Source organism: Gymnodraco acuticeps, unplaced genomic scaffold, assembly GCF_902827175.1.
Source record: "Gymnodraco acuticeps unplaced genomic scaffold, fGymAcu1.1, whole genome shotgun sequence".
Lineage (NCBI taxonomy): Eukaryota > Metazoa > Chordata > Actinopteri > Perciformes > Bathydraconidae > Gymnodraco > Gymnodraco acuticeps.
In genome coordinates, this window is record NW_022991154.1 from 8290880 (window position 1) to 8317358 (window position 26479).

Here is a 26479-nt window from a genome sequence, read left to right on the forward strand (position 1 = left end):
AGAAACGGCCCTGTTTGTGCATGTGTGTATTTCAGGCCTAAACACCTAAGTGCGAGTGTTACATAGAGATGTAACAGAAGTAAACAAATGGCTCTAATGGAGGCGTTTCAGACAGGGGGGGGGGGGATTTTAGCCTTTACAGACCATTTACATGCACACAAACCGATATCACACACAAAAGGAAAGGAAAAACCCCTAAAAGCACAATAGGCCATCTTTAATCATCTCCGAGATGGAAGACCACAGACACACAGATGTCATAATATCAGTAAGGGAAGATTTAGCCATGTTTAGTTTGCAGCAATGCACACATCAAGACAGTGTGCTGCTGCTCTTCAGTTGGTTTCCAGGCACTGATTATTCCAGCCACTGTCATTTTCCTAATGTTCATATCTTTAGCTCCTGGCTGCAGCTTTATAAATATGTTTACAGCAGTGGTGGCTGGTGGAAAATATTTTTGGTGGGGCTGTTGATATAGTGAGTAAAAACATTTTTTTTGGGAGAAATTACCCCTTAAATTAGGACTTATGGTGATGTAATTGCGCATTTCCACTGCAGCGCAGAGCTCGCTTTAAGCGTCCCGAGCTGTGTGGGGCCCGTTTTTGGTTGCGTTTCCACTTGGCCTAGTACCGACTAGCGGGTCCTAATTCACAGTTTCTCTGGCCCCATAAAATCGTGGTTCTAGGGCCAGGAACAACCAGGCTGAGTCGGGCTGAGTATGCTAAACTAGAGAGAGAATCGCTGGCAAGGGGGCTACAACTACAAGATGAACATATTTGACTGTGATTTAATTGTAATACACGTTTCAAAATGATGCCGAAGTAACAACATACTGATACCGGATAGTAAAAACCATGAATTAATGCTTTGACAAGTCTGCAGACAGACGGCAGGCGAAAAACCTTTTAAAATGCGTGTTTTCTAAATGGAGATTTAAGCTAACGTTGTACATGCTCCGACCGTCCACACTCACAACAACGGCCTATACAGACATAAATAAACCAGCGACTGTATTCACCATGACACAGACAGTCAGTGGTTTGTACTTCATATCGTTTACCCCCGTCACAGTCCACGGGCACATCGTATCTGTCCCCGGCTGTTTGAAGAGCAAGCATGGGAAACAAAAGACAGCATTTACCTGTTTGCATCCAGCTAGGCTAGCCATGCCTTTCTGGTGTACCAGCTACGTGAGAAGCCTCGTTGATACGTTTTGTCTTTTTCACGAGCTTGCTGCGATATCGGGTTGGTCCGGTCCAAGGTCTTTAAGCAACAGTTTATCTCCCAAACTTCTCCTTTCGAAAGGATTGGAGATTAGCTCTTGAACGGAATTGGGCGGGGACCGAGGTCCGGAGACTCCACCTGCACATGAAGCCATCCTCATCAACTACTGCCGTACTGCGTCACCCCACAGGATACGAGACACTAGTGTCCAAACTACTCACAGACTGGACCGGGCGCTGACATTGGCGCCCGGTGATCATCAGATTTGACGACGCTGATTGGCTGAAATTATGTTTCGGCATCATAGTTTACAGATAGCAACAGTCAGCTGCTAGTGGCTGCTGCTGCACTGGTTGAGGGCTCCTTTCTTACCGCCCAGACGAGAGAGGGTAATGACCATAGACTGTGTATATAGAAAGGTAATGACCAGTGGCGAACCGTGTCTATCACAACTGGACCTTCTGTAGACACACACACCCGCCGCCGCCCCCCCCCCCTCCGCGGCATTATAATGTCCGTCTTTTCACTGAATTGTCGTCTTGAAAAGGGTACTCACAACAATTCCGCAACAACTTAATCTTCACCTGTTGCACTTGTCATTTCAACGTTAAAAACAATAAAATGGCATGAATTGCTTTGTCGCATTCATCTAGATCAGTGCTTCTCAAAGTGTGGTCCGCGGACCACTGGTGGTCCGTGACCGCCCCCTAGTGGTCCGTGAGTATATTGGTAACATTTGAAATAAATAAGTTTTCCGCACTCTCGCGGGAATATCTCTACAATGGAACGAGCTTAAGTTTCACTTTCAATTGCATAATATAGCCCAGCGCAACACCTTCGTCACACATGTTGCCACCTGTTTGTACAATTTCCAGGTGATTTGTAATCTGTTCTAGAAAAACGATGTGTTTTTGGATATTTGTGGAGTTAGGTGGTCCGCGAGTGTTTTTTTATTGGTTAAGTGGTCCTTGGTATGAAAAAGTTTGAGAAACACTGATCTAGATCCTCTGCCTCGAGCCAGTTAACTAGCGGGCCTTTTAGAGTACCCTGGAACCGAGGGAACTCTGAAAGAATACGCCCATTGGCTACAAATCAATATATGATTGGTTGATCAAACTGTCAGTCCAAACGTACGCTCTCATTCAGTGCAACGGCCAGGGCATTCGATCAAGGATGTAGAATACCTTGGTTGAAGGATATTCTACCCAGAGACCCAGAACAAGATCTGATTGGTTGCTTTCTTTCTAACACAAAACTACTGAAATGCGTAGTGCATGGTCCGAGAAGGACAAACAAATCAACGTAACACTGTAATATTACAGATCAACAACACAGATACGATTCTCATTTATTCATTTTATATGCATTTTATTTTTTAAATCGATTTTTTGTTTGTTTTATCTGAGTGTTCCAGGGTATTCTCTGAATACCTTGAAGGCCCTGACGGTTCGCCAAGCTGGTAATGACACATGGGCAAGGCCAGGCAGGAAACATGTGACTTATCAGTAACTTTAGACATCGTCGTAACACAATTTTAAACGAGATTTTATTGTAGATTATACATTTTACTGATCCCAATTATATAATATTTACCTTGTTTATTAACAATAAAACATTTTTTTATTTTTTTTAAATGTTGTATGTGGGAAGAGGTGAGGCGCCGCTAGGGGCGTATACAAAATATACAAAAACAACCGGTCAAGCTGTAAACCAGTGGCTGCCGGCCCATAGGGGCCTATGGGCCGGCCGCCACTGGTTTACAGCTTGACCGGTTGTCTTCTGTTTGTTTTGCATTTGAGTCCCCTCAGGCCTCAAAGGGCAGCTCTGCAGTGAGATGACTACAAATTCAAATATATTCTCAGAGCTGCTTCTATCCATCCATCCATCCATCCATCAATCCATCCATCTTCTCCCGCATATCCGTGGTCGGGTCGTGGGGGTAGCAGTTCCAGCAGAGAGCCCCAAACTTTATTTTCCCTGGCCACATCAACCAGCTCTGACTGGGGGATCCCAAGGCGCTCCCAGGCCAGTGAAGAGATATAATCCCTCCACCATGGTCCTAGGTCTACCCCTTGGTCTCTTCCCAGCTGGACGTGCCTGGAACACCTCCCTAGGGAGGCGCCCAGGTGGCATCCTAACTAGGTGCCCGAACCACCTCAACTGGCTCCTTTCGACGCGAAGGAAGAGCGGTTCAACTCCGAGTCCCTCCCGGATGACATAACTTCTCACCTTATCCCTAAGGGAGACACCAGCCACCCTGCGGAGAAAACCCACCTCGGCTGCTTGTATCCGCGATCTCGTTATTTCGGTCATGACTGCTTCTAAACCACCAATATTTAGGATTCATTACTGATGAATGTGAAAACCATTGGAAGACACAATGCATGGTATTGGTTTTGCATTGTTTTAAAACTACCGCTCAAGAAAGAAAGTTCGCTTTCTCTTTAACAACTGTTAAATACCATCAAACTATGTGCAATATGTGCTATATGTGCAATATATATACATTATTATATACATATGCCATTAATAACTGTGTAATATATACCTGGCTGCTAAATCCTAAGAACTGTTACAGGATTTGTATTTTGAAAAGTTTTTTTTTTCCTTTTATTTTTTTATTATATTTTTTATTATATCATAACTTAGTACTTTTTTTTAAACATATGTAACATTAAGCTGTCTGTGGCTCTTTCCTGCTGTAACGATGCAAATGTCCCCTCTGTGCGACTAATAAAGGTATTCTGATTCTGATAATTGGCACTGGTTTTTGTTATGGAAATAATTATCATAGACGCCAAGATGTGACATACAGGACAAACCTTGATGTCTGTTTACCTCCTTTAAGGACACAGGCTGCTTCAGCCAATAATGTTATTGTTCCCATTCTGTGACCGGTCAATACTGGGTCACAGATGGTCTGTGTTGTGGGTACACTGGGACACTTCCTTCTCTGTATTTGTGGACTCCAAGGTGAAATCTTCGAGGTCATAAGTGTCCGACGCAAGTGACTCAGTGTTCCCACACTGTTTAGGCTATCTTCTCAAATATGTTGTTTACTCTCTGCGAAACCAGTTAGATGGGCTGGCAAGAGAGAGGCTCTCCAGAATTGACGTGGCAACTCTACCGTGAAGTCAGAACCTCTGACTCTTGGACTTGTGATGTGAATCCTCCGGCCGTTAACTCGTAATAAACCATCAGTGTTTGACATCAAAGCTACTGCTCCTACCGTGTCTCCTTCCTGAGTCGGTGACTCCCACTGCATAGCTACACAGAAGTTTCCTCTACAGTTTTAATTAATGCAGAACCCTAAATGGTCAGACATGTTGTGATGGTCTAGAGCGGTTAAACCTGCAATGACTTATTCTGACATTCTATGACATTGACATAGTCATTCCTCATAAAGTTGATGGTATATGGGGTAGCAAACCATCCGTTTTTGTACACATCCAGTAGTCAGATCAGCAACAATTGTCCACCGGATGAATGCAAGCCCAGTATTTACTTTCCTTTAGCTCTGTTTTTGTCTCCAACAACTCAAGTGAAGTACAGTATACTGTTTGTCTCTGTAGCCCCATGCTCATCTAGACTCCAGCTACCCTGTCAATAAGTCTGCTGCTTGCTGCTGGGCAGGTAAATACAGTGGCTTATCCGAGCTCTCACTCACTGACAACTGCTGCCTGTTGCAGCTAAAGAGCAGTGGTGTGAGAGCAGAGACTGAAACCAAACAGTTAAGCTGCTGCTGTGAGAGCAACCCAACGAGCTGCAGCAACACCTTTTATATACATATAGTAATGTGATCCATTAAACATATTGATTACAGCTACTTGAAGTATTTTCATTTGTTTGTACGGTATACTGTTTAATGAATAAGTATACTATGCAGTTCTGTATGTAGCATGTGCCCAGGGATCATTCTAAGGGGACAGAATTCCGTCTACAGTGAAAACAATTTTTGGATAGGGAGGGTTGAAACTTGACTCAATTGTTTTATTGTGAAACTGTGATTATTGGTTATTACTAAGCAATCTTACAGTTTGACATTTGTTTGCAGAGCTGCTTAAATGTTCATGAAATAGCAAGGTCTAGCAAATGTTTTTGTTTAAATCCTTCTCGTAAGAACATATTCATACGTTTTCCTCAGCCTATATTTACTGGACTTGGGGTCTGTTGAACTGTTATCAGACTGTCAGCCAAATGTAAATCTCTCCAGTCATGATGTCTAGTGCAAAAATAGTCCCTGAGCAAAATGTAGAGTGTATTAAGTTAAAAGTAGACTATATAGACTCAGTGGATTAGAGTCATCAGCAGTACCTCTCTTCAAAGTGTGCAACAAGATGCCAATGGCTTTAAGGATAGCCCTCATCGTGCTGCCTGAGTGTATTTCTGCATGCTCACTAACTGTAACTAACTAACTGTTGTCAATGTAAATGCATCCATTGTTCAGAATCAGCTCAGAGTATATTCGATTGACGCCAATGGCATCAATAAACCATTGCTGCCTCACTTTCTCTGCTTGAGTCATGTACTGTAGTAACAATGACTCAACTTCATGTGTGCAGCTTCCATTCATCCTTGATAATGTGTTCTTCATCACCTCTTATCATAATAAAGCTTACTCCTATCAGATACCTCTCTTCCTGTGTTTTCTCTCCCTCTCCCTCCCTCTCCCTCTGTTCTTCGGATGTTTGGATGTTCTCTGGCCTTTGGAGGATTTGTGGTGTTTAAATGTCTGAAGGGAAAGATGACTTCCATGCGGGAGATGGAGAGTGCTTGAAAAACGTGAAAAACTAATTTTCTATAACAGGTCCCAAGGCTGCAGGGTGGACTGCTAGTTGGTGCAGTCATCCTGGGTTCAATCCCCCATGAGGCAATATTCGCAAGAGAGTCTTTGAGCAAAATACTTAACCTCTACCTGCTCCAGAGGCTAAACAAGACCTGGCTCAGCCTGCATTCCAGACAGGGAGCTTCCCAAAGAAGACAGTTCCCCCTCAGGAAAGAATGTACATGCTATAAATATGATACACATTATTTTTGGTCTGAGCCATCATTCAAATATTTTCAACACCAGCAGTGACTAATGGCAGAGAACTGGCGTAAATGATTACAGAGCAGCAGGAAGTGCCCGACACAGTCTGTATGAATTAACTCCACAGCCAAACAGGAGCGTCAGTCAAATACAAAAAGGTTTGAATAGGCCAACAACCACATATGACATAAAATGAAGGAACGAACAACAGTCCACTCTGAGATATTGTACCATGCAATTTTAAAATGGTAATTATTTACATTTATGTGGGCCGTGAGGTGTGAAAACCCCACAAAGGCTCTTAAGATAAATGTCAAAGATGGGAAAAATGACATTGAAATACTCTTATGTTTATTGTTTGATCAAAATTGGGAAAAATAACCCGCCTTATGAAGCTAAAAATAATTAAGTTAAACAAAATGGATATTTAGCCCATGTTCATTTCAACTATTTTCTGTCTGGAAGGCCAACATTTACAGTGATTTTACAAGAGCTAACGGGCGTTGTTAGGTATGACACCAGAGCTAATTGATGTTGTCAGGCCAAGTTTGTCAGCTGTGGATGAAGATAAAAGTCTGGTGGAATGTTGGCAGCAACAGGTAATTTTAATTAAACTACAAAGTCAGACACAGTATAGGTTCCTTGACTAAATACCCGAAGGCTAGTTTTGAATGACATTGTTTTTACTTCCTGTACATTTGGTTTAACGGTTTCAATAAACGTTTGCCTTAGGTTGACTCCTTCAGGACTGCAGGTGTTGGTCCAGCTCAAAGGTCAGCCCACCCTAAGTAAACCTTAGCAAAAGCTGTTGCTAACTTTGTAGCTACCCTCCTCACATGAATCACTAGGTGGCATGAGTCGGGAGAAGTTGTAGCATTAATTCAACAATTAAACTGTACACACACTGAGCTACACTACGTTCACAGCTATAACTTAACTCCTGACTTTAAACTAGGTTATGCCAGGCAGGGACACAGCTGGCAACATTGCAGCTAAACTATGGAGATGCATTGTGGCTGATAACTCTTCTGCTGATAAATGATGGATTTACCTGCATGTGCATTGTTTTTTGTTAAAAAAGTAATAATGATCACATACAGCAAAATACATTTAGGGGAAACAATGGGTTGCAATTGTTACTTGGTGCTAAGGTAGTATAGTTATTGTCCCTGTATCACTCAAGGGGACTTTATGGCAGATTGTGAGTTTGAATGTGGCCCTTCCAATCAAAATCAAGAACAGGAACTATCCCTTTTATAGTTTACCACAACCAATCAGTAACCACTGATGGATTTGTTCTACTGAAGTCGTTTCACTTGACATGAAGGCTGTGTTAGTGGTTGCTATGAGTAGCCAATGATTGTTATGTGGATCGATAACAGGTTAAAGACTTATTTCTGTGATTCAACTTACAATGTGGTACCAGCTGCACTGATCCAAAAATGCCTGTGGCCAATATTGTGTGTACTTTTCTGCTCTGGCTCCTGCTCTGACATTGATTTCTTTGTTCTGACAGCAGCGCAAATAAGAAATGCTGCGGGTCTTGTCTTGATGTTTCAATCTATACAGAGCCATTGGAAACAAAAACAGCCATGAATATAAAATAAAGACACAATAGTAAAAGACAGCTTTTCAGACCCAATACAAAATCGTATGTGTTATCATGATTATGATTTTCAATGTGATCCACTTGAGTTATAGACTTATTAACACAGCCCCGCAGCAAGACTCTTAAGGCTGTAAAAACATCAGAAGCCAAATTCAAGTCAGCACTGTAAAATGTTAACTACATTTGTTTTTTTAAACTGTGAAAGCTTGATGAAATGTGCACATATTTTACCCGTATATAACATTCTCATGGTCTGGCCCCCCTTTGCTCAATGAATTCAATAACAAAATCTGATCTCATCACCCAGAGATTCTACCAGAGGGGATTGTTAAATTCTTTATGGAAACAGTACCTCTGGGCTGTCAGCCTTTTCCTATCGGGTAGCTCATACCTGGAGGTAAATAAAACCTCTGCAAACTTCTCCAAATCTGTGGTGATTGGACACTAACCATGCTGTCATAAAATGGAGCAGGGGTTATTTTTATTCTTTCCTAATTGTCTCAATTAAATGTTATCTTTGCTTATGAATGTGCATCTGTGTCTGTTGTGTTGTGTGTTTGTTTTAAAACACTTTTAATTGGGCATATGGGCTTTACAATGTGCTGTAATTGCACTTAAATGTTGCTTATGTGCTGTCATTGTGCTCATGTGGTTTTTCTGTCCTTATGTGCCCTAGCTTGTTTTATTTAAAGGCTTGCAGCTAATTAGCCTATATGACTAAATCTGCCCTATATATTTACATTATGGACTCAAGTGCTCATGTTAATTGTTGTGAATTGCCTTTCTGAAAGAAATACAAATAATAATCTAAAAAGAAGACAATGGCACCCAACGTGGACTTAATTTGACCAAGGGATCTACTCGGGAACATATAAATGGTTAATTGAACATCCAATCAGCAGATGGTTGTGTAACACTTCAATTGTATGAGCACATTTTGTCTCAATTTTCTGGCACACTGTATGTGTGGGGTATACCTGACAACAATAGCAAAACATACTAATACAATCTGATATTAATTGCACTTGTAAAGGGCAGACATCTGGATAATTTGGGGACTGTTGTTAATGGATACTCTAAACTTGTATACCGTGAACACAAAGATCGTTGCCGAGTGACAGAAATCTAACCCTTTGAAATCAAAATGTAACCAAAAGATGAGATTGTTTTAAATGCATGCACTCTATCAGTCATCCTCCTGGGGTTTGGGATTTGAAATGGAGACAGAATAACAGCGCATGGATTTATTTGACACTAAATCTCTGGAAGGGTCCTCCCAGTGTGGCTGCTCTGTCCTTCTGTGCATTGAAGTTAACCTTTAACTTCAATGCACAGAAGGACTGATCTAACCTCTGTGTTTCTGCACACACATATAAAAAAGTCTGAGCCAGACAAAGCATTATTTTCCCTGTTCAATGTGTGCTCATTAAACAGGGAACATAATACCTTCATCTAATACCACAACCTTTATATTAAGGTTTTTAAGCAATAATACAATTGCAAGACTGCCAGAAATGTAAAACAAAATTAATAATATTGTAGGTGTTCTCCATACTCCAAGCTGTGCTTCATACCAGGATTGCTTTTATGGCAGCACTTTTTGTAATTTACCAAAATTATAATCTGTCAGAACATGTTTGTCGTGTTTTTATTTCCCCACATTTTCTTCCTACATATTAGGGTTTAAGGGGCGGAGCAGTCTGTAGAAGGTTTACATCCTCCATTCATAATAATGTGAAGTCAAATAAACATCAACAAAATGTAAGAATATTTTGGATGTAACCATCATCATCAATAGTGTTATTAACAACATTAAATTAGGTCTGCATTACATATATTTCAGAACATATTTGCTGTAAGGAACTAGGCAGTGTCCCTGTGGCTACAAGGACTCAGGATTGATTAGTTGATTGATTGATCAATTCAGTGATCGATTGAGTGGTTGGTTGGTTGGTTGGTTGGTTGGTTGGTTGGTTGGTTGGTTGGTTGGTTGGTTGGTTGGTTGGTTGGTTGGTTGGTTGGTTGGTTGGTTGGTTGGTTGGTTGGTTGATTGATTCATTGGTTGGTTGGTTGGTCTGTCGGTCGATTGGTATAAATCTCATTTATGGGAGACATTATGTATGAATACAGTCATTCATACATAATGATGGATAAGCTGTTACTGAATGCTATGACTCCATTATATTATAGATTATTTATAATGCCTATTATCATCATGTTGTCCCTATCATGCAAACAAATATGTATTCTGGCAGGGCACAGAGAAAGAGCTCTGGCACCCTTATATCTACACTATCACCCTCACTGTCAAAGTGCCCTTAGGCAGGGCATCTCACAGGAAGAAATACAGAACAAAAAGTCACCTCGCAGAGATTGCTGACACAGAGCGAGCATTATGGGACGGTAAAACAGTGGGAAAGAAATGTAGCAGAGTAAGAGGCACTGATGTTGATTCAACCAGAAGTGCCACAAGAGGCTTGTTTGGAGTGACTCCTTCTGAGCGTCACAATCAACCAAAAGAGAAAAGTATATGATGTTTTCAGCAGAATGGCACACTACTCCCACGCGTGAAAAGTACTTCTCATATCTCTCTATTGTATTGACTTCCGATCCTGCTGTCTCCTCCCTCCCCCCCCCTGGCCAACTTGGGGCCCCAAGCGACATTGTGAGATGAGGCCCCCCCCCCCAACCGACAGGAGTGAAAACAATGTTTTTTGGAAACAAAGTAGGCTACTTTGCAAATATAATTCCTGTTTATTATTATTATCAACACTTTTTTATGCAGTGAGGTAAATGGTAAATGTGCATGTATGTCGTTCAGTATGCGTTTACAGGTGAATACGTCTGCATTTCCTGCCAAATACTAGCCTCAAAAAGATTAAAATATAATTAATGCAAATAAACAACTTCTACTAATAATAATAATAATAATCATAATCAATTCAATAATTTAAATACTATATTATTTTATTATAATAGAGTTGTAATATAGTCAAGACAAAACATGCTTATGACATGCTCAAAAACTGATATTTCTTAAATCTGTATTCTAGTTCCCTCTGTCAGCAATGTATCAACAACTACACACACATTCCTATCAGTGTTTCTCTGTGTTGTGGTTGACATGATGATGACTGTTAGGAGTTAAGGGGAGAGGCTGAGCGTCACCATGAAATGTGCAAATTGACATAAAAATGAACATAAGGGCGAAAAATGCTCCATGTTTTTTAGGCTGGAAACTTTAACTGTTATGTAAGCCAACTAGACAGACAGTTTATCACTCTTCCTCCTGTACATCAGCAGATAAAAGGCATAACATACTTGAATGAATGGTAAATAAAGAATGCTGGAAATAACTGCATCTCCATTAGCCTATATGCTGCAGAGACTGTCTTCTTCATGTCGTGAATTGCAGCTGATGTTTTAATATGGCAATTGGCAATTTGACTTATACAACATTCGCAAGTTGTACATTTGACTCATACAATAACCCACCTTTGAGTGATGCTCTAGTTTCTTCATGTTTTGTTTTTTCCCCTCTTGCTTGCTCCGGACTGAAACTGTCTTTTCACCGACATCTCTTCACCTGCACTAGTGGCCGTATCAAAGCCGTGATTGGTCAGATGTCGATTCATTGCAATGGTGTCGGGTTACAGACGTGCTCCCCTTGTCACCTCTCACTCTCGCGGGGGGTGCGCGGAGAACTGAGCGGAGAACTGCGCACAGCAGCTGAGGCCCTCTGGGCGGGGCCCCATGCAGCCTGCGTGATTGGCCTGTAGGGAGGGGCGGCCCTGTACCCGATTGTACGTGGACTACTTGGAAATTCTCCATTAATACAAATAATAAATTGGAATCAGGGTTAATCGGTTGATATGGACACAACTTATTATAAAGCTTTACATATTAATTTGTTAACACTGATTATTAGTCTGGTCCATCACTCTCCTTTAACAAGACCCTGAGTGATTTAAGAGACAAAAGGCTTTGGCTGTTGAGCCTCAGGCTGTGTTTTCTGCTCACAATATCTACATGGAAGTATAATGGGTTCCTGAGTGATTTGGAAAAGGCTGCCAGAGAGCGGACCATTTGTGTGTGGGGTTGTTTGTCTATCAATTAGAGTGTCGATTAAATAAATGTGTTTGGGCTCCATCTCGCCTGCTGGCAGAGAGCAGAGCTGTCTAGAGACACGCCTACAGGAGGTTCCCAGCCAAAATAACTTTCAACACATTCCTGCTCAATACTGGGCTCTAACTCAGACATCTGACAGCCAAATCACATACTGACGTTCTGTTCCATCAAATAGGGAGCTTAGCTCAGAGCCATGTCTGATGTAGTGTGGTAGAAATGTGTGTTTAGAGAAATGATCCCAGGCTAAATAAACTGTTTGATTGACTTCATAGCAAGAAACTCAGACAATGCATTAAAGCCATACTAATTTGTAATGCAAACATGTTTATGTTGTGAGCAAGTGTTTTCCTTTAGGTCAAAATGAAATGCAAGACAGTTTTCTTGATTTTCGACATTTACATCTTTACAGTGGCCAAAACAACAATAGACAATGGATCGAATGGACACACAGGCCCTGGGACATAGGGATGTTCCTAACTGAACTATAGACAATTAATTTGTATTTGTCATTGTTCTAAAAGCAGGTATTGCGCAATATAAATGAATAAAGAAAATTAAGACAATATTCTTATGTGGAAGTAAAAATTAAAGTAGTTTCAATTAAAATGGTGCCCCACCAAACCTTAAATTTGGGGCCCTATTATGCTCATTTTCAGGTTCATATTTGTAATTTGTGCCTCTACTGTGACATGTTTCCATGCTTTAATGTTCAAAAAGGTCTTTATTGTTCTCATACTGCCTGTGCTGAAGCACCTATTTTCACCCTCTGTCTGAAACCAGAGCCCAGTTTCTGATTGGTTAGCTAGCTTGGTTGTAATTTGTCAACTGCTTGGAGCCATTAGCTATCACAATCATCCATCATAATAAACCAAAATGAAAGCAGTTTATAATAATCAAACAAAACATTTCTGCCTCTAATGTAGTGATTATTGGGTTAAATATGTGTTTGTTATTTGGTGGCAAAATACATACTAAACAGCAACTTAAAGTTTACTTTTGATCTCACTAGGACTTTAAAGTACTAGTTATCAAGTCAAATGAATCATTTACCATTGACTCAGCACTGACTGAGGCCAAGTCCACACAAAGACAATTTCAGTTGTATCCGCTAAAGTTCTTTATCGTATTATAGACGGTTCGTCCACACGAAGCCAAAACGGAGCCGCAGCTTCGGAGCCCGAAACCGATACACTTTGAAAACAGCTCCCAAAGTCGGTAAGTCTGTAGACGAAACGCTTGCGGCTCCGTGTGTACGCCCAAACGATCATTTCCTCAATCGATGACGCCATAGCCCTCATTGTGTTGTCCCTACAGATAAGGACCAGATCCATTGTTAGGGCAAAATGCTATTTCCAGAAACCATGAAGCTATAAAACCTCAAACAAACTGGAATTCACTAAAAAAACAAAGTCTATTTTGTGGATGTCTGTTTGCGCTGCCACTACATCTTCAAAACTGCATCAGAAGATTTATACACAGCATTTGAGGAACAGTTTCCACAAAAAAGGAAACCGAGCACAGAGCCATCACAAAACACTTTAAATGACCTGTGCCAACTGTGAAGATGGATGCAATTGTGCATGAACATGAGACATGCCGGGCAAAATAAATACAACATAGCACCTGTCTCCAAAGTAACATTGAATAAATTAACTTCTGGTTCAGTTTTGCTTAATTTAACAACTTTGGCATTTGGTGGTGGGTTGTATTAAATTAAAAACACTCCACACACACTGCCTTATATTGCAGGAAATACACTCATCATCTTTGTTAAGAAATGTCAAAAAAGTACTGTATGTCTCTCCTCCTTATACTTATGTACTGTACTCAAATTCCTGGGCCTTTGGTGGCAACAAGTTACAGCACTCACTCGAACTGTCCCATACCAGTTAACACACCATTTGACTCTAATGGCGTATTTCCACTGCAGGGCCTCGCACGGCTTAGTACGGTATAGTTAGGCCTTGGTAGGCCAGGCTCACTTTATGCTGCGTTTCCATTACAGTTTAGTAGCTGGGGCAGTAACTATAGTAACGCAGTGTAGGCGGAGCCGTGACGTCATCTTCAATGCAATGTTGTTACTCCTGCATCATTTTGAAACGTGTATTACAATTAAATCACAGTAAAATATGTTCATTGTGTTGTAGTTGTATCCACTCACGTCACTAGTTTAGAAAAACTGTGAAAAAGTACCCGTTAGCCGGAACTACCCCTAGTGGAAACGCAACAAAAAACGGTCCGGGTTTGTCACGGCACGCTTAAACCGTGCTATGCGCTTCAGTGGAAATGCATCATAAGATACCATGACTCTGGTACCACTCCAACTGAATGAGTGGACCTTAAGTGCTGCTGCTCATTCATGTTTTCAGTGACCTCGTGCTGCTGCGATAAATCATAACATCTCCTATCACAACAACACATTTGCGTGATCCTCGACTAATCAGGAATAGTGATGCACTTTATTGATGGAGACGATTTGAATACCACGTTTTCTTGGTGGATTTAATTAAAGAAATGGGTTACATCATCAACCTAAGGATGTAACTTGTTGCTTAATGGTTAAAACTGCCAACAAACAGGCTCCGTCAATAAGAGTGAACAATGTGTTTAGTGACCACATGAGAAACAGCTTTAATGTAAGGGCAACACAGATTCACATCAACATGAAAAGCCCTTCAGTTTCCATTGAGACTGAGGGAAGGCATTAGTAGGAGTAACAGCTAGGGAACATGGCATGTATGGGACATTAGTGGGACAGGTCCTACCTTCTAAGACAGTGAGCTTGGTGCTGGTGTTGATCTCTCCCACGCTGTTGCTGGCGGTGCATTCATAGATGGCTTCATCGCGGTGGGTCCTCAGAGGCTGGATACGCAGCACGGAGCCCGAGCCGTCATCAAACTCAATCACCTGAGGACAAAAGAACGGGAGTAGGATTAAAAGTAATCAACACTGACATCTACATCCAAATCCATCCTGTTTGCTCCTTCCTGTCGCAGGAACTTATAACAATCGTGTTTGACTTGGGGAAATTATTTCTAATTTCACAAAAGAACAGAAGAGTTTCAAGGAAGTTCGAAAACATAGTTTCAAGTATTTTAAAATGTCATAGTTCATTTGAAACATTATCCTGTTTTAAATCAGCCAATACATTATTTTGAATGTTATACACTTGAGATGAATTTGGACATAAATCTTTCAAAGTGTTATTAGATGATTACTTTGCTATGTGCTGCTGTAAAAGTAGGACTGTTCACAGGTTTTAGTATAATGGTTAACTATATTATTTCTGAGAGCGAGATGAGAAAATGGACATTAATTTAATGTCTATGTGTTAAGAACAAAGCCAGAGTCATAACCTGGTTAGCCTAGCTTAGCATAAAAACCTGAAAGCAGGAGAAAACAACTAACCCGACTGAATCAGAGAGATTTTGTTTGCGTTCTATTTAAAACAAAAAGAGATACAATATGTTAACCACTGACTTGTATTGGTGTCTGTGTATTTTCTAACGTTGAAAAATATATATAAAGGGGGAAGTTAACTTAAAGGGGACCTATCATGCAAAATGCACTTTTTGATGTCTTTTATAGATAAATATGTGTCCCCGGTGCGTCGGGGAACTCACGCAGCGTCAGAAAATAAAACCCTTTCTCTTTTCCTCCGTACCCAAATCTTTTAAAAACGGGTGTACAACGAGCGGATAGATTTGCTGCCGATATGATGTCAAATCATGGATGTATAATAAGAACTGGATATAGCGTGGGAGGCGGGGCCTCATTCATTCCTATGAGAGTTGCTCATTAGCTCATGATGATAAAATGGCCCAATTTTTGAGAGAGTGAAACGTCACAGATTACCCGGCATGCCTGAGAAGTACACATCAAGCACGTCAATTTGCGTACACGTAACAGCACCGTGCGTTCATGACAGCATGGTAATGGTTTGTTATTATGATGGATTTGATATTAACGAGGCGGCAGTTAGCAGCTAGCTAGTAATTATGCTAATGTGAACATCAATCGTTATGTACTAATATTACGCTGTAACAGGATCTAGTGATATCCAACAGAGTTTCATTTAGCATGAAAGAATTATTTCACTGTATATATATATATATATATATATATATACACACAGTGCAATAAGCTTCTTAGTGCAATAATAAGCTACAGGGACGTTAATCTAACGTCGGTAATATTCATCCATCCATCCATCTTCTCCCGCTTATCCGTGGTCGGGTCGCGGGGGTAGCAGTTCCAGCAGAGAGCCCCAAACTTTCTTTTCCCTGGCGACATCAACCAGCTCTGACTGGGGGATCCCAAGGCGCTCCCAGGCCAGCGAAGAGATATAATCCCTCCACCTGGTCCTAGGTCTACCCCTTGGTCTCTTCCCAGCTGGACGTGCCTGGAACACCTCCCTAGGGAGGCGCCCAGGTGGCATCCTAACTAGTCCCGTCGGTAATATTAACTTTATTTAATACAACATTTAAGGTACAAGATTTACATCATACAGCCCATGTAGTATAATATTTTACAAATGATGAATTACAGCAAACATGTGCAATATATCCATTATTACAGCTCCCTGGGATGGCAGTAAGGCGATATGGGTCCGTTGTTATTGTGCATCCATGGGTAAAGGTAAACGCATGTAGTGCTGAACACGTCCCATGAAAATTGTAAACAAGCAATCTGTATGTAAAAAAAAAACCTGTATGTAAATTGTAAATAAGCCATCTGTATGTCAAATATGTCTTATATGTCTTAAATGACATGATGAATTGGAAATGGGGGACCCTGATGTAAACAAGACGAAAGTCTTTCTCTGGTCTGCATCCCCTTAACAATTGTATGTTTTGAGCTGTACTGTACTGTACCCAATATACAAGCTGTTAATACACTTTTCAATCAATCAATCAATGAACGTGCCGGGCGGCGCGGTCCCGTGGATTAGATGCGTTCATAATGCAGAGGGAAATAACTCTCAGAATAACGTTATTAGCACATTTTTACAACTTGAGGAACGAATGTTTTTACACGAGTTACAGACCACTCATTCCCGATGTAAGTCAATGGGAAAAAGTGTTTCCGGGCCCAGCAACCTAAAGGAAGTGTAGTACCACCGTTTGGCCACAACGAATATTCTCATCAGACTCCGGCGCACTTCCTGGGGGCTTGTGTCAAATCGGCAGCGGACCCACAGAGAGTTGCTATCAGAAACAATGCCTGACGTGTTTTGGACGTAATCTCGTCTTTGTTTACATTAGCAAGCCTCGCTAACACTCAGAGCTAAACTGTACTGTAGAGCACATGTGATTATAAAGCAGGAAATAAAAAAGGAACTCACCTTGTGATAAACCTGCAAGAGAAAAAGCATTTCAGCTCCATACTGTTTCAGAAATAATCCTTGATGTGGTTTAAAACAGGATAGCGTTTTATCACAACCAAATTTAACTTTATCTCTGGTAGAATTCTGATCAGGCATTAGCTCCGCCTCCTCTTTTTTATTTTTTCAAGCTAAGGACCCAAAATCCGCTTTTCTCTAACAGGGCTGCAAAAATGGGGTATGTATGAGCAGTATGAGGCATGAGGCGCATTCACACCGCAGTACTTTTCCCACAAAGGTTCATCAGAACTTAGTTCATGAGAACTCTTTAGTTCTCATGAACTAAGTACAGATCGCGTTCACACCGGTGTCAGTACCAGATATGTTCGGGGTACCAGATATGTTCGGGTGTATTTCCGTCGCATCCGTCATCCGTCATATCCGTCATATACTCACCTCCCTCTGCTCCCAGCGCTCTGCTGCCACACACCGGCCGTCTGCGGAACTGCAGCCGGAGGAACTCGGGACAGCTTGTTATGTGTGAGGTGCTTTGGTGGGGTCCCATGTACTTGTGCACATAAATAATGTTTATAATTATTTACAATTAAAAAATATATCTATTCTGCGTTACTTTAGCCAACACTTTTATAAGGCCACTAGATTAGATAATTACGAAATGTGTAGATAGAATACATATATTTCAGGTTGTTATTTTGTCATTATGTTTAATGTTTTATTTACCTTTTAGTATTTTTATATAGTATCTGAACTTTGGAGAGGAGTTGGGAGACACACGACACATCAAATCACATCTACAGATCAAGGCGAAGCGAATGGAAGTACTCCCATACTCTATATACTAGCGTGAAAATGTTTGTGAAAACGTGTGCAAAGTCTCCGAAAATCCTAAAAATAAGCTCATATTTGAATTCCCCATTAAAAAAAACACATCATTCAGTAAAAACAAGGCCCCACTGATCATCTACTCTCTGAGACGATTCCAGGGATGTCTGGCTTGAGTTTCGACCACCAGGGAAAGTGGACAAAAGTGCCCGAGATCAGCCTCTTAATTTACCCAGGGCCTAGTGCTTGGTTTTGGGCATGACAATTCAGGAAACTCCCCTGAGTATTTTATTAAATATCTGAACTTTGGAGAGGAGTTGGGGGACACACGACACATCAAATCACATCTACAGATCAAGACGAAGCTAGTGGAAGTACTCCTAGCGTGTGAAAATGTTTGTGAAAAACGTGTGCAAAGTCTCCGAAAACGGAGCAGTGGCTGTGATGCTAGCTTTGCGGCTAGCGGTTAGTTGTTATTGTTTGAAGTTGTTGCTATGGAAACAACATGACGGAGAAAAAATGTATATCTTCTACATATAATAACGGACAAAGTAAAGAATGAAGTGTCGGCTATGTTTAAATGTTCGGAATTTGACCGTGGTGGCCCTCTTGAGTTGCCGTAAAATATGACGAATATGACGGAAGACGGATGCGACGGAAATACACCCGAACATATCTGGTAGCCCGAACATATCTGGTACTGACTGTCACTGGCTGCTTCTCAGGTCGACTATTTTAATTTCCTCGCTCCTCGGTCTCACCGGAAGTTGATTTGCCTGCGCCATCTTGAGTACCGTCCCATGGCTCTTATTTCTGCCGGAGGACCGAGGATCGAGGAGCGAGGAGCGATAATGGAGGAGCGATAATCGAGGAACCACCAGACCATCCTCCGATGAAATCCTCAGATACTCGCCCCGCCCCCTTACTGTGTATCGCTCACTGATTGGACGATGCAGTGCATGCACTGATCTCATGCTTCTTGACATGAGAGCCGTTTCCCAGCGGAGTGAAGAAAATACATGAACCTCACGGGAGTCACTCCTCAGTTTATACCGTGTTTTGTTTCAATTAATGTTTCATTTAGTTACAAATATGTGATATATCTGAACAACAAAGTGGTCAAAAATCATTTTATTCATTTGTTGGAAACATTTTCATGATCGCTTTTTTCGTTTTACATTTTCATTTATTGTCATTTCCATTCAGTCATTAAGTGCTATTCAAATGTTAATGTGCTATATATCCAAACAAACAAACAAACAAACAAAGTGTGCAATCCAATGAATGTTAATATAACTGGGTTTTGATAGATAACATATCTCTTTTTCTTCTCTCAATTATTTTATTTCTTTTGTGCACTCTAATCAATATTAATCAAACTATTGTTCGTTTATACATTTTAAGAATGGCGTTTATCTTTTTTGAGAATGAGTTCTTATTTTATTTTATTTATTGGGATCTACAACAGATGATACAAATGTTTGTGTCAGTAAATGTGTGCTAACCATAGGTGCTAACAGAGGCGGGGGTGTGTGTGGAAATAACGGGGACAGAGCTGGCTGCTGTCAGACGATCAGCTGTGCAGCGTCATCACAAACGGACGTCGCTTCACGTGACGCTCCGGAGGAAAGAACGTCCCATTGCTCTTAAAACTAATTTCCCTGCTTCTCGTGGTTTCCTTGCGTCCCTCCATGCTTCCCTGGTGGGAGGGACTAAACGCAGGGAAACGACGCAAGTGAGGGAAGCAAGGATTTCATTTAATCGACCTGAGAAGCAGCCACTGTCACTGTCACTACCCGATCTGCAGCTCTGCCCGATCTGCTGTGCGCATGTGCGAGATGGTCCGCCATATTGGACAACGCCGGACGGCAAACCCAAGTAGGACAACATTGACATCTAGACCGTCTGAACCATTCGCAAGTTTTTACATGTGACAAAATATGCATTGCGCATTCGCGAGTTTTTACATGTGACAAACGGTGATTTGCAGAGTTTTTACATGTGACAAACGGTGATTTGCATTGCATCTGACAGAATGAAGACTTTAGTGTTTTACAACAATTTGAGAGAATACATGTCTGAAGGTGAATTTCACACAGACCTCTCTAAAAATGAGCGAGATCAAATGCGCCGTGCGTCATCGAACTTTACAGTAAAAGGTCATTAATTCTCATTCTCCTGTTATTTTGTGTTGTGACTAACTGATCAGTTACTTAGCTCTGTCCCAAGTTTTGTATTGTATTTTTATTCTATTGTATTTGTATTGCCTTTCTAAATGAAATAATACTATACAAAAAAATATTTAATTCAATATTATAATATAATTTATTATTTTATTATTATTTATAATATAATAATTGTATTCCTGAATGACCCCTTTTTTATGTTTGTGTTTGTGTTTTTTTAATTAATCAAGCAAAATTAAAGGATAACAAACTCCAGTTATATAATTCCATATGAATAAATAATATTACATGCAAATGACATTTCCTGTAGGATGCTGAACTCTCCCACCTCTCCCCTCTGCCCCCATTGGACCTGGATCTTAACACCCCCCACCCACCCACACACACACAATATATTTATTGCTGTGCCTTCTTATTTGCTCGTATTATGATGGGATATGGTTTAATTTAGTAAATGGTTGTGTGTGAAAAATGTATATCTCTAAAATGTGTGTTGGTGTATGATCACATTTGTATATGAAAATGTCTGAAGTTCATAAAAACATTCTCAGTGTTCAAGTCAATCACTGCAAAGGGTGACGATATGGCAGAAGGTGCTATATATATATATATATATATATATATATATATATGGGATTGTGTGTATATATATATATATATATATATATATATATATATATATATATATATATATATATACACACACACAATTCCAAAGCTGGTAAGGACTCTTTCAAATTTAGCAATAATAGTCTGAAGAAAAGGACTGATAACAGAGATTTGCTCTAATATGTATTCAGTATGATAGGCTCTGTCTTAACCCCAAATAATAAAACACAAAAGTCTTCATTCTGTCAGATGCAAAAGTCTTCATTCTATAATAAAACACAAAAGTCTTCATTCTGTCAGATGCAAAAGTCTTCATTCTGTCAGATGCAATGCAAATCACCGTTTGTCACATGTAAAAACTCTGCAAATCACCGTTTGTCACATGTAAAAACTTGCGAATGCGCAATGCATATTTTGTCACATGTAAAAACTTGCGAATGGTTCAGACGGTCTAGATGTCAATTTTGTCCTACTTGGGTTGCCGTCCGGCGTTGTCCAATATGGCGGACCATCTCGCACATGCGCACAGCAGATCGGGCAGAGCTGCAGATCGGGTAGTGACAGTCACTACCCGACACACAATTCCAAAGCTGGTAAGGACTCTTTCAAATTTAGCAATAATAGTCTGAAGAAAAGGACTGATAACAGAGATTTGCTCTAATATGTATTCAGTATGATAGGCTCTGTCTTAACCCCAAATAATAAAACACAAAAGTCTTCATTCTGTCAGATGCAAAAGTCTTCATTCTGTAATAAAACACAAAAGTCTTCATTCTGTCAGATGCAATGCAAATCACCATTTGTCACATGTAAAAACTCTGCAAATCACCGTTTGTCACATGTAAAAACTCGCAAATGCGCAATGCATATTTTGTCACATGTAAAAAAATGAAAATGAAGCCGCTGACGTCACTTCTTCTTCTTCTGCTTTGGGTTTACTGGCAGGCCGCAAACCACTTCACGGCGTATACTGCCGCCCAAAGTCCCCGGCCGGAAGTCCCCGGAGTTGGGGACTGGCTTCAGTAGAAGCTGCTGGGACTCCCAGCAGCTTCTTCTGAAGCCTTCTGAGTAAATCGCCAGAACGCCGACACCTCCTCATCTCCACCGCTCCCATGTTTTATTTTGTGTTGCCATAAGTTAGTCTCTCTGCGTTTCTGCGCTGGGCTAATGCTAATGCTAATAATGCTAATGCGAGGATAATAAAATGGCGTCTTCACAAAACTTTTTGGGAGTTTTACGGGGCGTGGTTTGCAATCCGCCCAGCCAATCAGACATAGGAACCTTTTTCTCCCACAAAAGTCCCTGCTCTCTAGCAGGGACGGAAAAGGGGGTGAAAAGGTTCTCATTAACTAATTTTGGTTCCGGCTCTTTTTGGTGTGAACTAGGGCTGAACGATTAATCGATTTTAAATCGAAATCGCGATTCGAGATGATGCGATTATCAAATCGCAAAGCCTGCGATTGTTTTTAACTTTTTTTTTTTTACAACTTTTTTTTTGTTCTTCTTGTGTGTCAGTCATCCACACCAATCAGAAGTGCTCCACATGTACCAGCCATTGTTAATCAATCAGAAGTGGCCCATGATAGAAGGTGATAGACAGATTGATCCAATCACCTGCCAAGTGCTTTTTAAAGTGCCTGCCCTTTCCAAATGGCTTCCAATGGAGCTTTCCTAGATGGTTTGGTGAAACAAACCATCTGAGTCAGGTTAGTAATGCTCCATCACATGTTCTACATCTAAAAGGGTGAATCTTTAACTGAAGCTTGACTTTAAAGCAACCCAACGGAAGTTTCATGTAAGTTTAGTTCTTTCACTCGTAGCTCGGACTGCGGGGGTGCTAGAGACGGGAGTATGTTGATACGACCTTCCTAGCCGGAGTTATGGCTGCATTTTACAATAAACTTCCGTTGGGTCGCTTAAAAATAAATATCGCAATTCGAATCGCAATCGCAATATTTGTCAGAAAAATCGCAATTCGATTTTTTCCCAAAATCGTGCAGCACTAGTGTGAACGCAACATTTCGGAACTATATCGGAACTAAAGTGGGAAAAGTACTGCGGTGTGAACGCGCCTATTGCTACAATGGGTGATCTGTTTGGTATTTTAAGCAAAAAACTTCACAGACATGTTTTTATAGGTATGGCCCTACAATATATGTTTCCAATATAGCATAATAGGTCCACTTTAAATAACAGATAATTGAAGATCACTAATTCTGTATTGTAACCTTGGAGTTTTGTTGTTTTGTAACAGTTTGAAATAAATCTATTCTAACTAAGTTATTTGAAATACAATAAATGTGTCATGCAGAGCTTTACTCTGTGAGAATTAATAAAATGAATGTTGCTAATACTGATGAGAAAGTGTTTCCTATTGCAGAACAAACACTGAACTGTTAGATGTGTTGTGTGGACTAAGCTTCAAGGTACTCTAGATACATATCCTTTTCATGTCATTTTGAGACTTTTATCTCAGACTTTTCATTCATTAAGAAACTTATTTTCATTACCCACATTAGCTTATTACAACTGTTCTGTTCTCTGTAGGCTAAATGTTGTCAGTCAGTCTTTCATACTCTTTTCCTTTGTTTATATACAAGCAATGCACAACTACAGCGGTAATCAAACCCAAAGACGATACAGATGATAACCAAAACTTACATGGGAACACAGCTTTGGATAAAACCAGAAAAGCAGTCTGAAATGTTGCTTATAGTCCCTCATTGTACAGGAAATCTGTCAGTGAACGCGGTGTTTACTGTCAATGTGTAGTGACAATCTAAAATGTTTTTTCCTTGTATTGTTTGTTTGTTCTTGTTGATTTGCCATCCCAATGTGTCAACAAGCAGTGGGAAATTAAAACGTTTAAAAGTTAAGACCTAGAAGAATAAACTACTTTACGTACAGCAGCACAAAATGTAAAAAGGTGGTTGGTAGATTTCACAGATTATGGTCATTGTGTCTAGCAGCTAAAGGAGGATGTGTACAGTGATGAGCTTCAGTGGATAACAGGTATGTGAGGGGATGTAAGGAATGCTGGGGGGTAAATACTCAGAGGTCAGGGCACTGGGCCTTACACTTCCGCCCACCGCGTTGTGTGTGACCCAACGAGCCGCCTGGCAGGAATCACATTCCACCTCTAATGAAGGAGCTTGGTAGGAGGTAACTGCCCCCCCCCCCCCCCACACAGGGAAGCATCCATTTGAGGAAACCAGGTCAAACAAGTGGAGTTTAGATCAAAACAGAGAATATGGACTAGTTTCAGATTTCCCTTAAAGTCTTTGTACGTCTAGTCCGTATTTTTTGTCATTCGCTAAAAATCGGTCTTGCACTGAAACCTTGCACACAGAGTCACAGTAGTTGTATATTGTTTGTTGAGAGATAATGCAATAAGAGACCACATTTAATCATTTATGTGCATTTGTGTAAGGCATAGCGCTAGTCCAAAACAAGGCAAATCTATGATTTTATGAACAAGAAGATCCTTTAGCTGCTAGGATATAATCACTGTATAATTATTTGTACATCAGGAATTTTGCTGTCAATATCTACAAAAACTGATTCCAAGCTGTTTTGAAATGACCTGTCACAATCGTTCAATCCTTTGTCCTAGGAGACAAATTAATAAAATGAATCAGCTTATCAGTTGGCATCTGTTGTTGATGCAATTCATGGGGCTCCCGATCTGTGCTCCAAATTCCTTGACGTCTTCCAGGCGAAAGTCGAGGCCATCAGCTCCTGGCACCTGGCCCTCCCACTCTACCTGCACCTCAGCCACCTGGCAACGCACCCCCAGCGCCGCTACTCTCCCATTGCAACCTCTACTCTCCCATTGCAACCTCTACTCCTTCTCCCCTGTGGATGCTCACCAAGTGGCCAAACTGGTCAGCTCGGCCAAGACCTCCACCTACTCCCTGGACCCCATGCATACAGCCCTGGTCAAGGACTGCCTACCCACCCTCTGCCCCTACATGGTGGTCATCATCAACGCTTCTCTGGCTCCTGGTATAGTCCCCGCCAGCTTCAAAATTGCTTCAGTCACCCCCATCCTCAAAAAACCTGGCCTGGACCCCGACGACCTCCACAACCACCGGCCGATCTCCAACCTTCCCTTTCTAAGTAAAACTCTAGAAAGAGTAGTCCATCTGTACATGTCCAACCATGAGCTCTTTGAGCCCTTCCAATCCGGCTTCAGACTTCAACACAGCACTGAGACCGCCCTCATCAAGATCATCAAAGATCTCTTGATTGCTGCTGACTCTGGCCGCCTCAGCATCCTCATCCTCCTGGACCTCTCTGCAGCGTTTGACACCATCTCCCACACCATCCTCCTCACCGACCTCCTAGGTGTCACTGGCACAGCCCTGTCCTGGTTCACATCCTACCTCCATAACAGGGAACAGTTTGTAACCATTAATGGCTCAAATTCCCCCCGGCCCCTGTCAATCACGGTGTACCACAGGGCTCTGTGCTTGGCCCCCTCCTGTTCACCATGTACATGCTTCCCCTCAGCCAGATCATCCGCCATCATGGACTCAACTTCCACTGCTACGCTGATGATATCCAATTATATCTCAGCACTACTCCATCCTCCCAGCTCCCCCCTCAGTCTCTCGTCAACTGCCTGCAGGATGTCAGGAAAACAGAGCTCATGGTTGTGGCACCCAAGGCACTGCTCCAGAAGGTTGGTGACTTCATTCTTGAGGTTGACGGCTGCTCCATCTCCCCATCTCCTGAAGTCCACAACCTGGGTGTCATCTTTGACTCCACCCTTTCCTTCCACTCCAACATCAAGTCTGTCATCAAATCCGCCTTTTTCCATCTAAAGAACATTGCCAGACTCTGACCGTCACTCTCGGAGTCGGTTGCAGAAACCCTAGTCCATGCTTTAGTCACCTCCCGCTTAGACTACTACAATGGTGTCCTGTTTGGGGTCCCCAACAAAACCCTGGACAGGCTCCAGTATGTTAAAAACTGTGCTGCTAGGGTACTCACACATACAAAGCCGTGGCAGCACAACACTCCCACCCTCATCCACCTCCACTGGCTGCCGGTCAAGTCTCGCATAACCTACAAAGTCCTCCTCCTTACCTACAAGTCCTTCCATGCCCATGCCCCCCAGTACTTATCGGACCTCCTCCGCCCACATGCCCCACCCCGGAACCTGCGGTCTTCAGACTCTGGCCTGCTTACCACCGCCCGCACCAACCTGCGAACCTTTGGGGACAGAGCCTTCAGTGTGGCAGCCCCCACCCTCTGGAACGCTCTCCCTGCGGAGATCCGCAACATCCCCACGCTTGATGCCTTCAAAAGGGCCCTCAAGTCCCATCTGTTTGTCAAGGCCTTTGGCCCCTAATTGATTTGTTATTTTGTCTATCTGACTGTTTTGTCTATCTGACTGCCTTTTGATTTTGTTTGTTTGTTTGTACTCCTGTTTTTCTTTGTAAAGCGACCTTGGGTCCCATGAAAGGCACTATTTAAATCCAAGCTATTATTATTATTATTATTATTATCTTCCAAAGCTTTTT

General features: G+C 41.4%; 1 protein-coding gene across 22 annotated transcripts in view; it reads right to left on the minus strand.

Moving 5' to 3' along the window:
- ptprfa (protein tyrosine phosphatase receptor type Fa) overlaps nucleotides 1-26479 on the minus strand; it is a 315231-nt gene that overhangs the window by 159389 nt on the left and 129363 nt on the right. For all 22 annotated transcript variants that reach the window (XM_034237428.1, XM_034237408.1, XM_034237427.1 and 19 more), the window contains exon 4: nucleotides 14756-14897. In XM_034237428.1, coding sequence (XP_034093319.1) covers nucleotides 14756-14897 — 142 coding nt within the window. The remainder of the gene's footprint in view (nucleotides 1-14755; nucleotides 14898-26479) is intronic.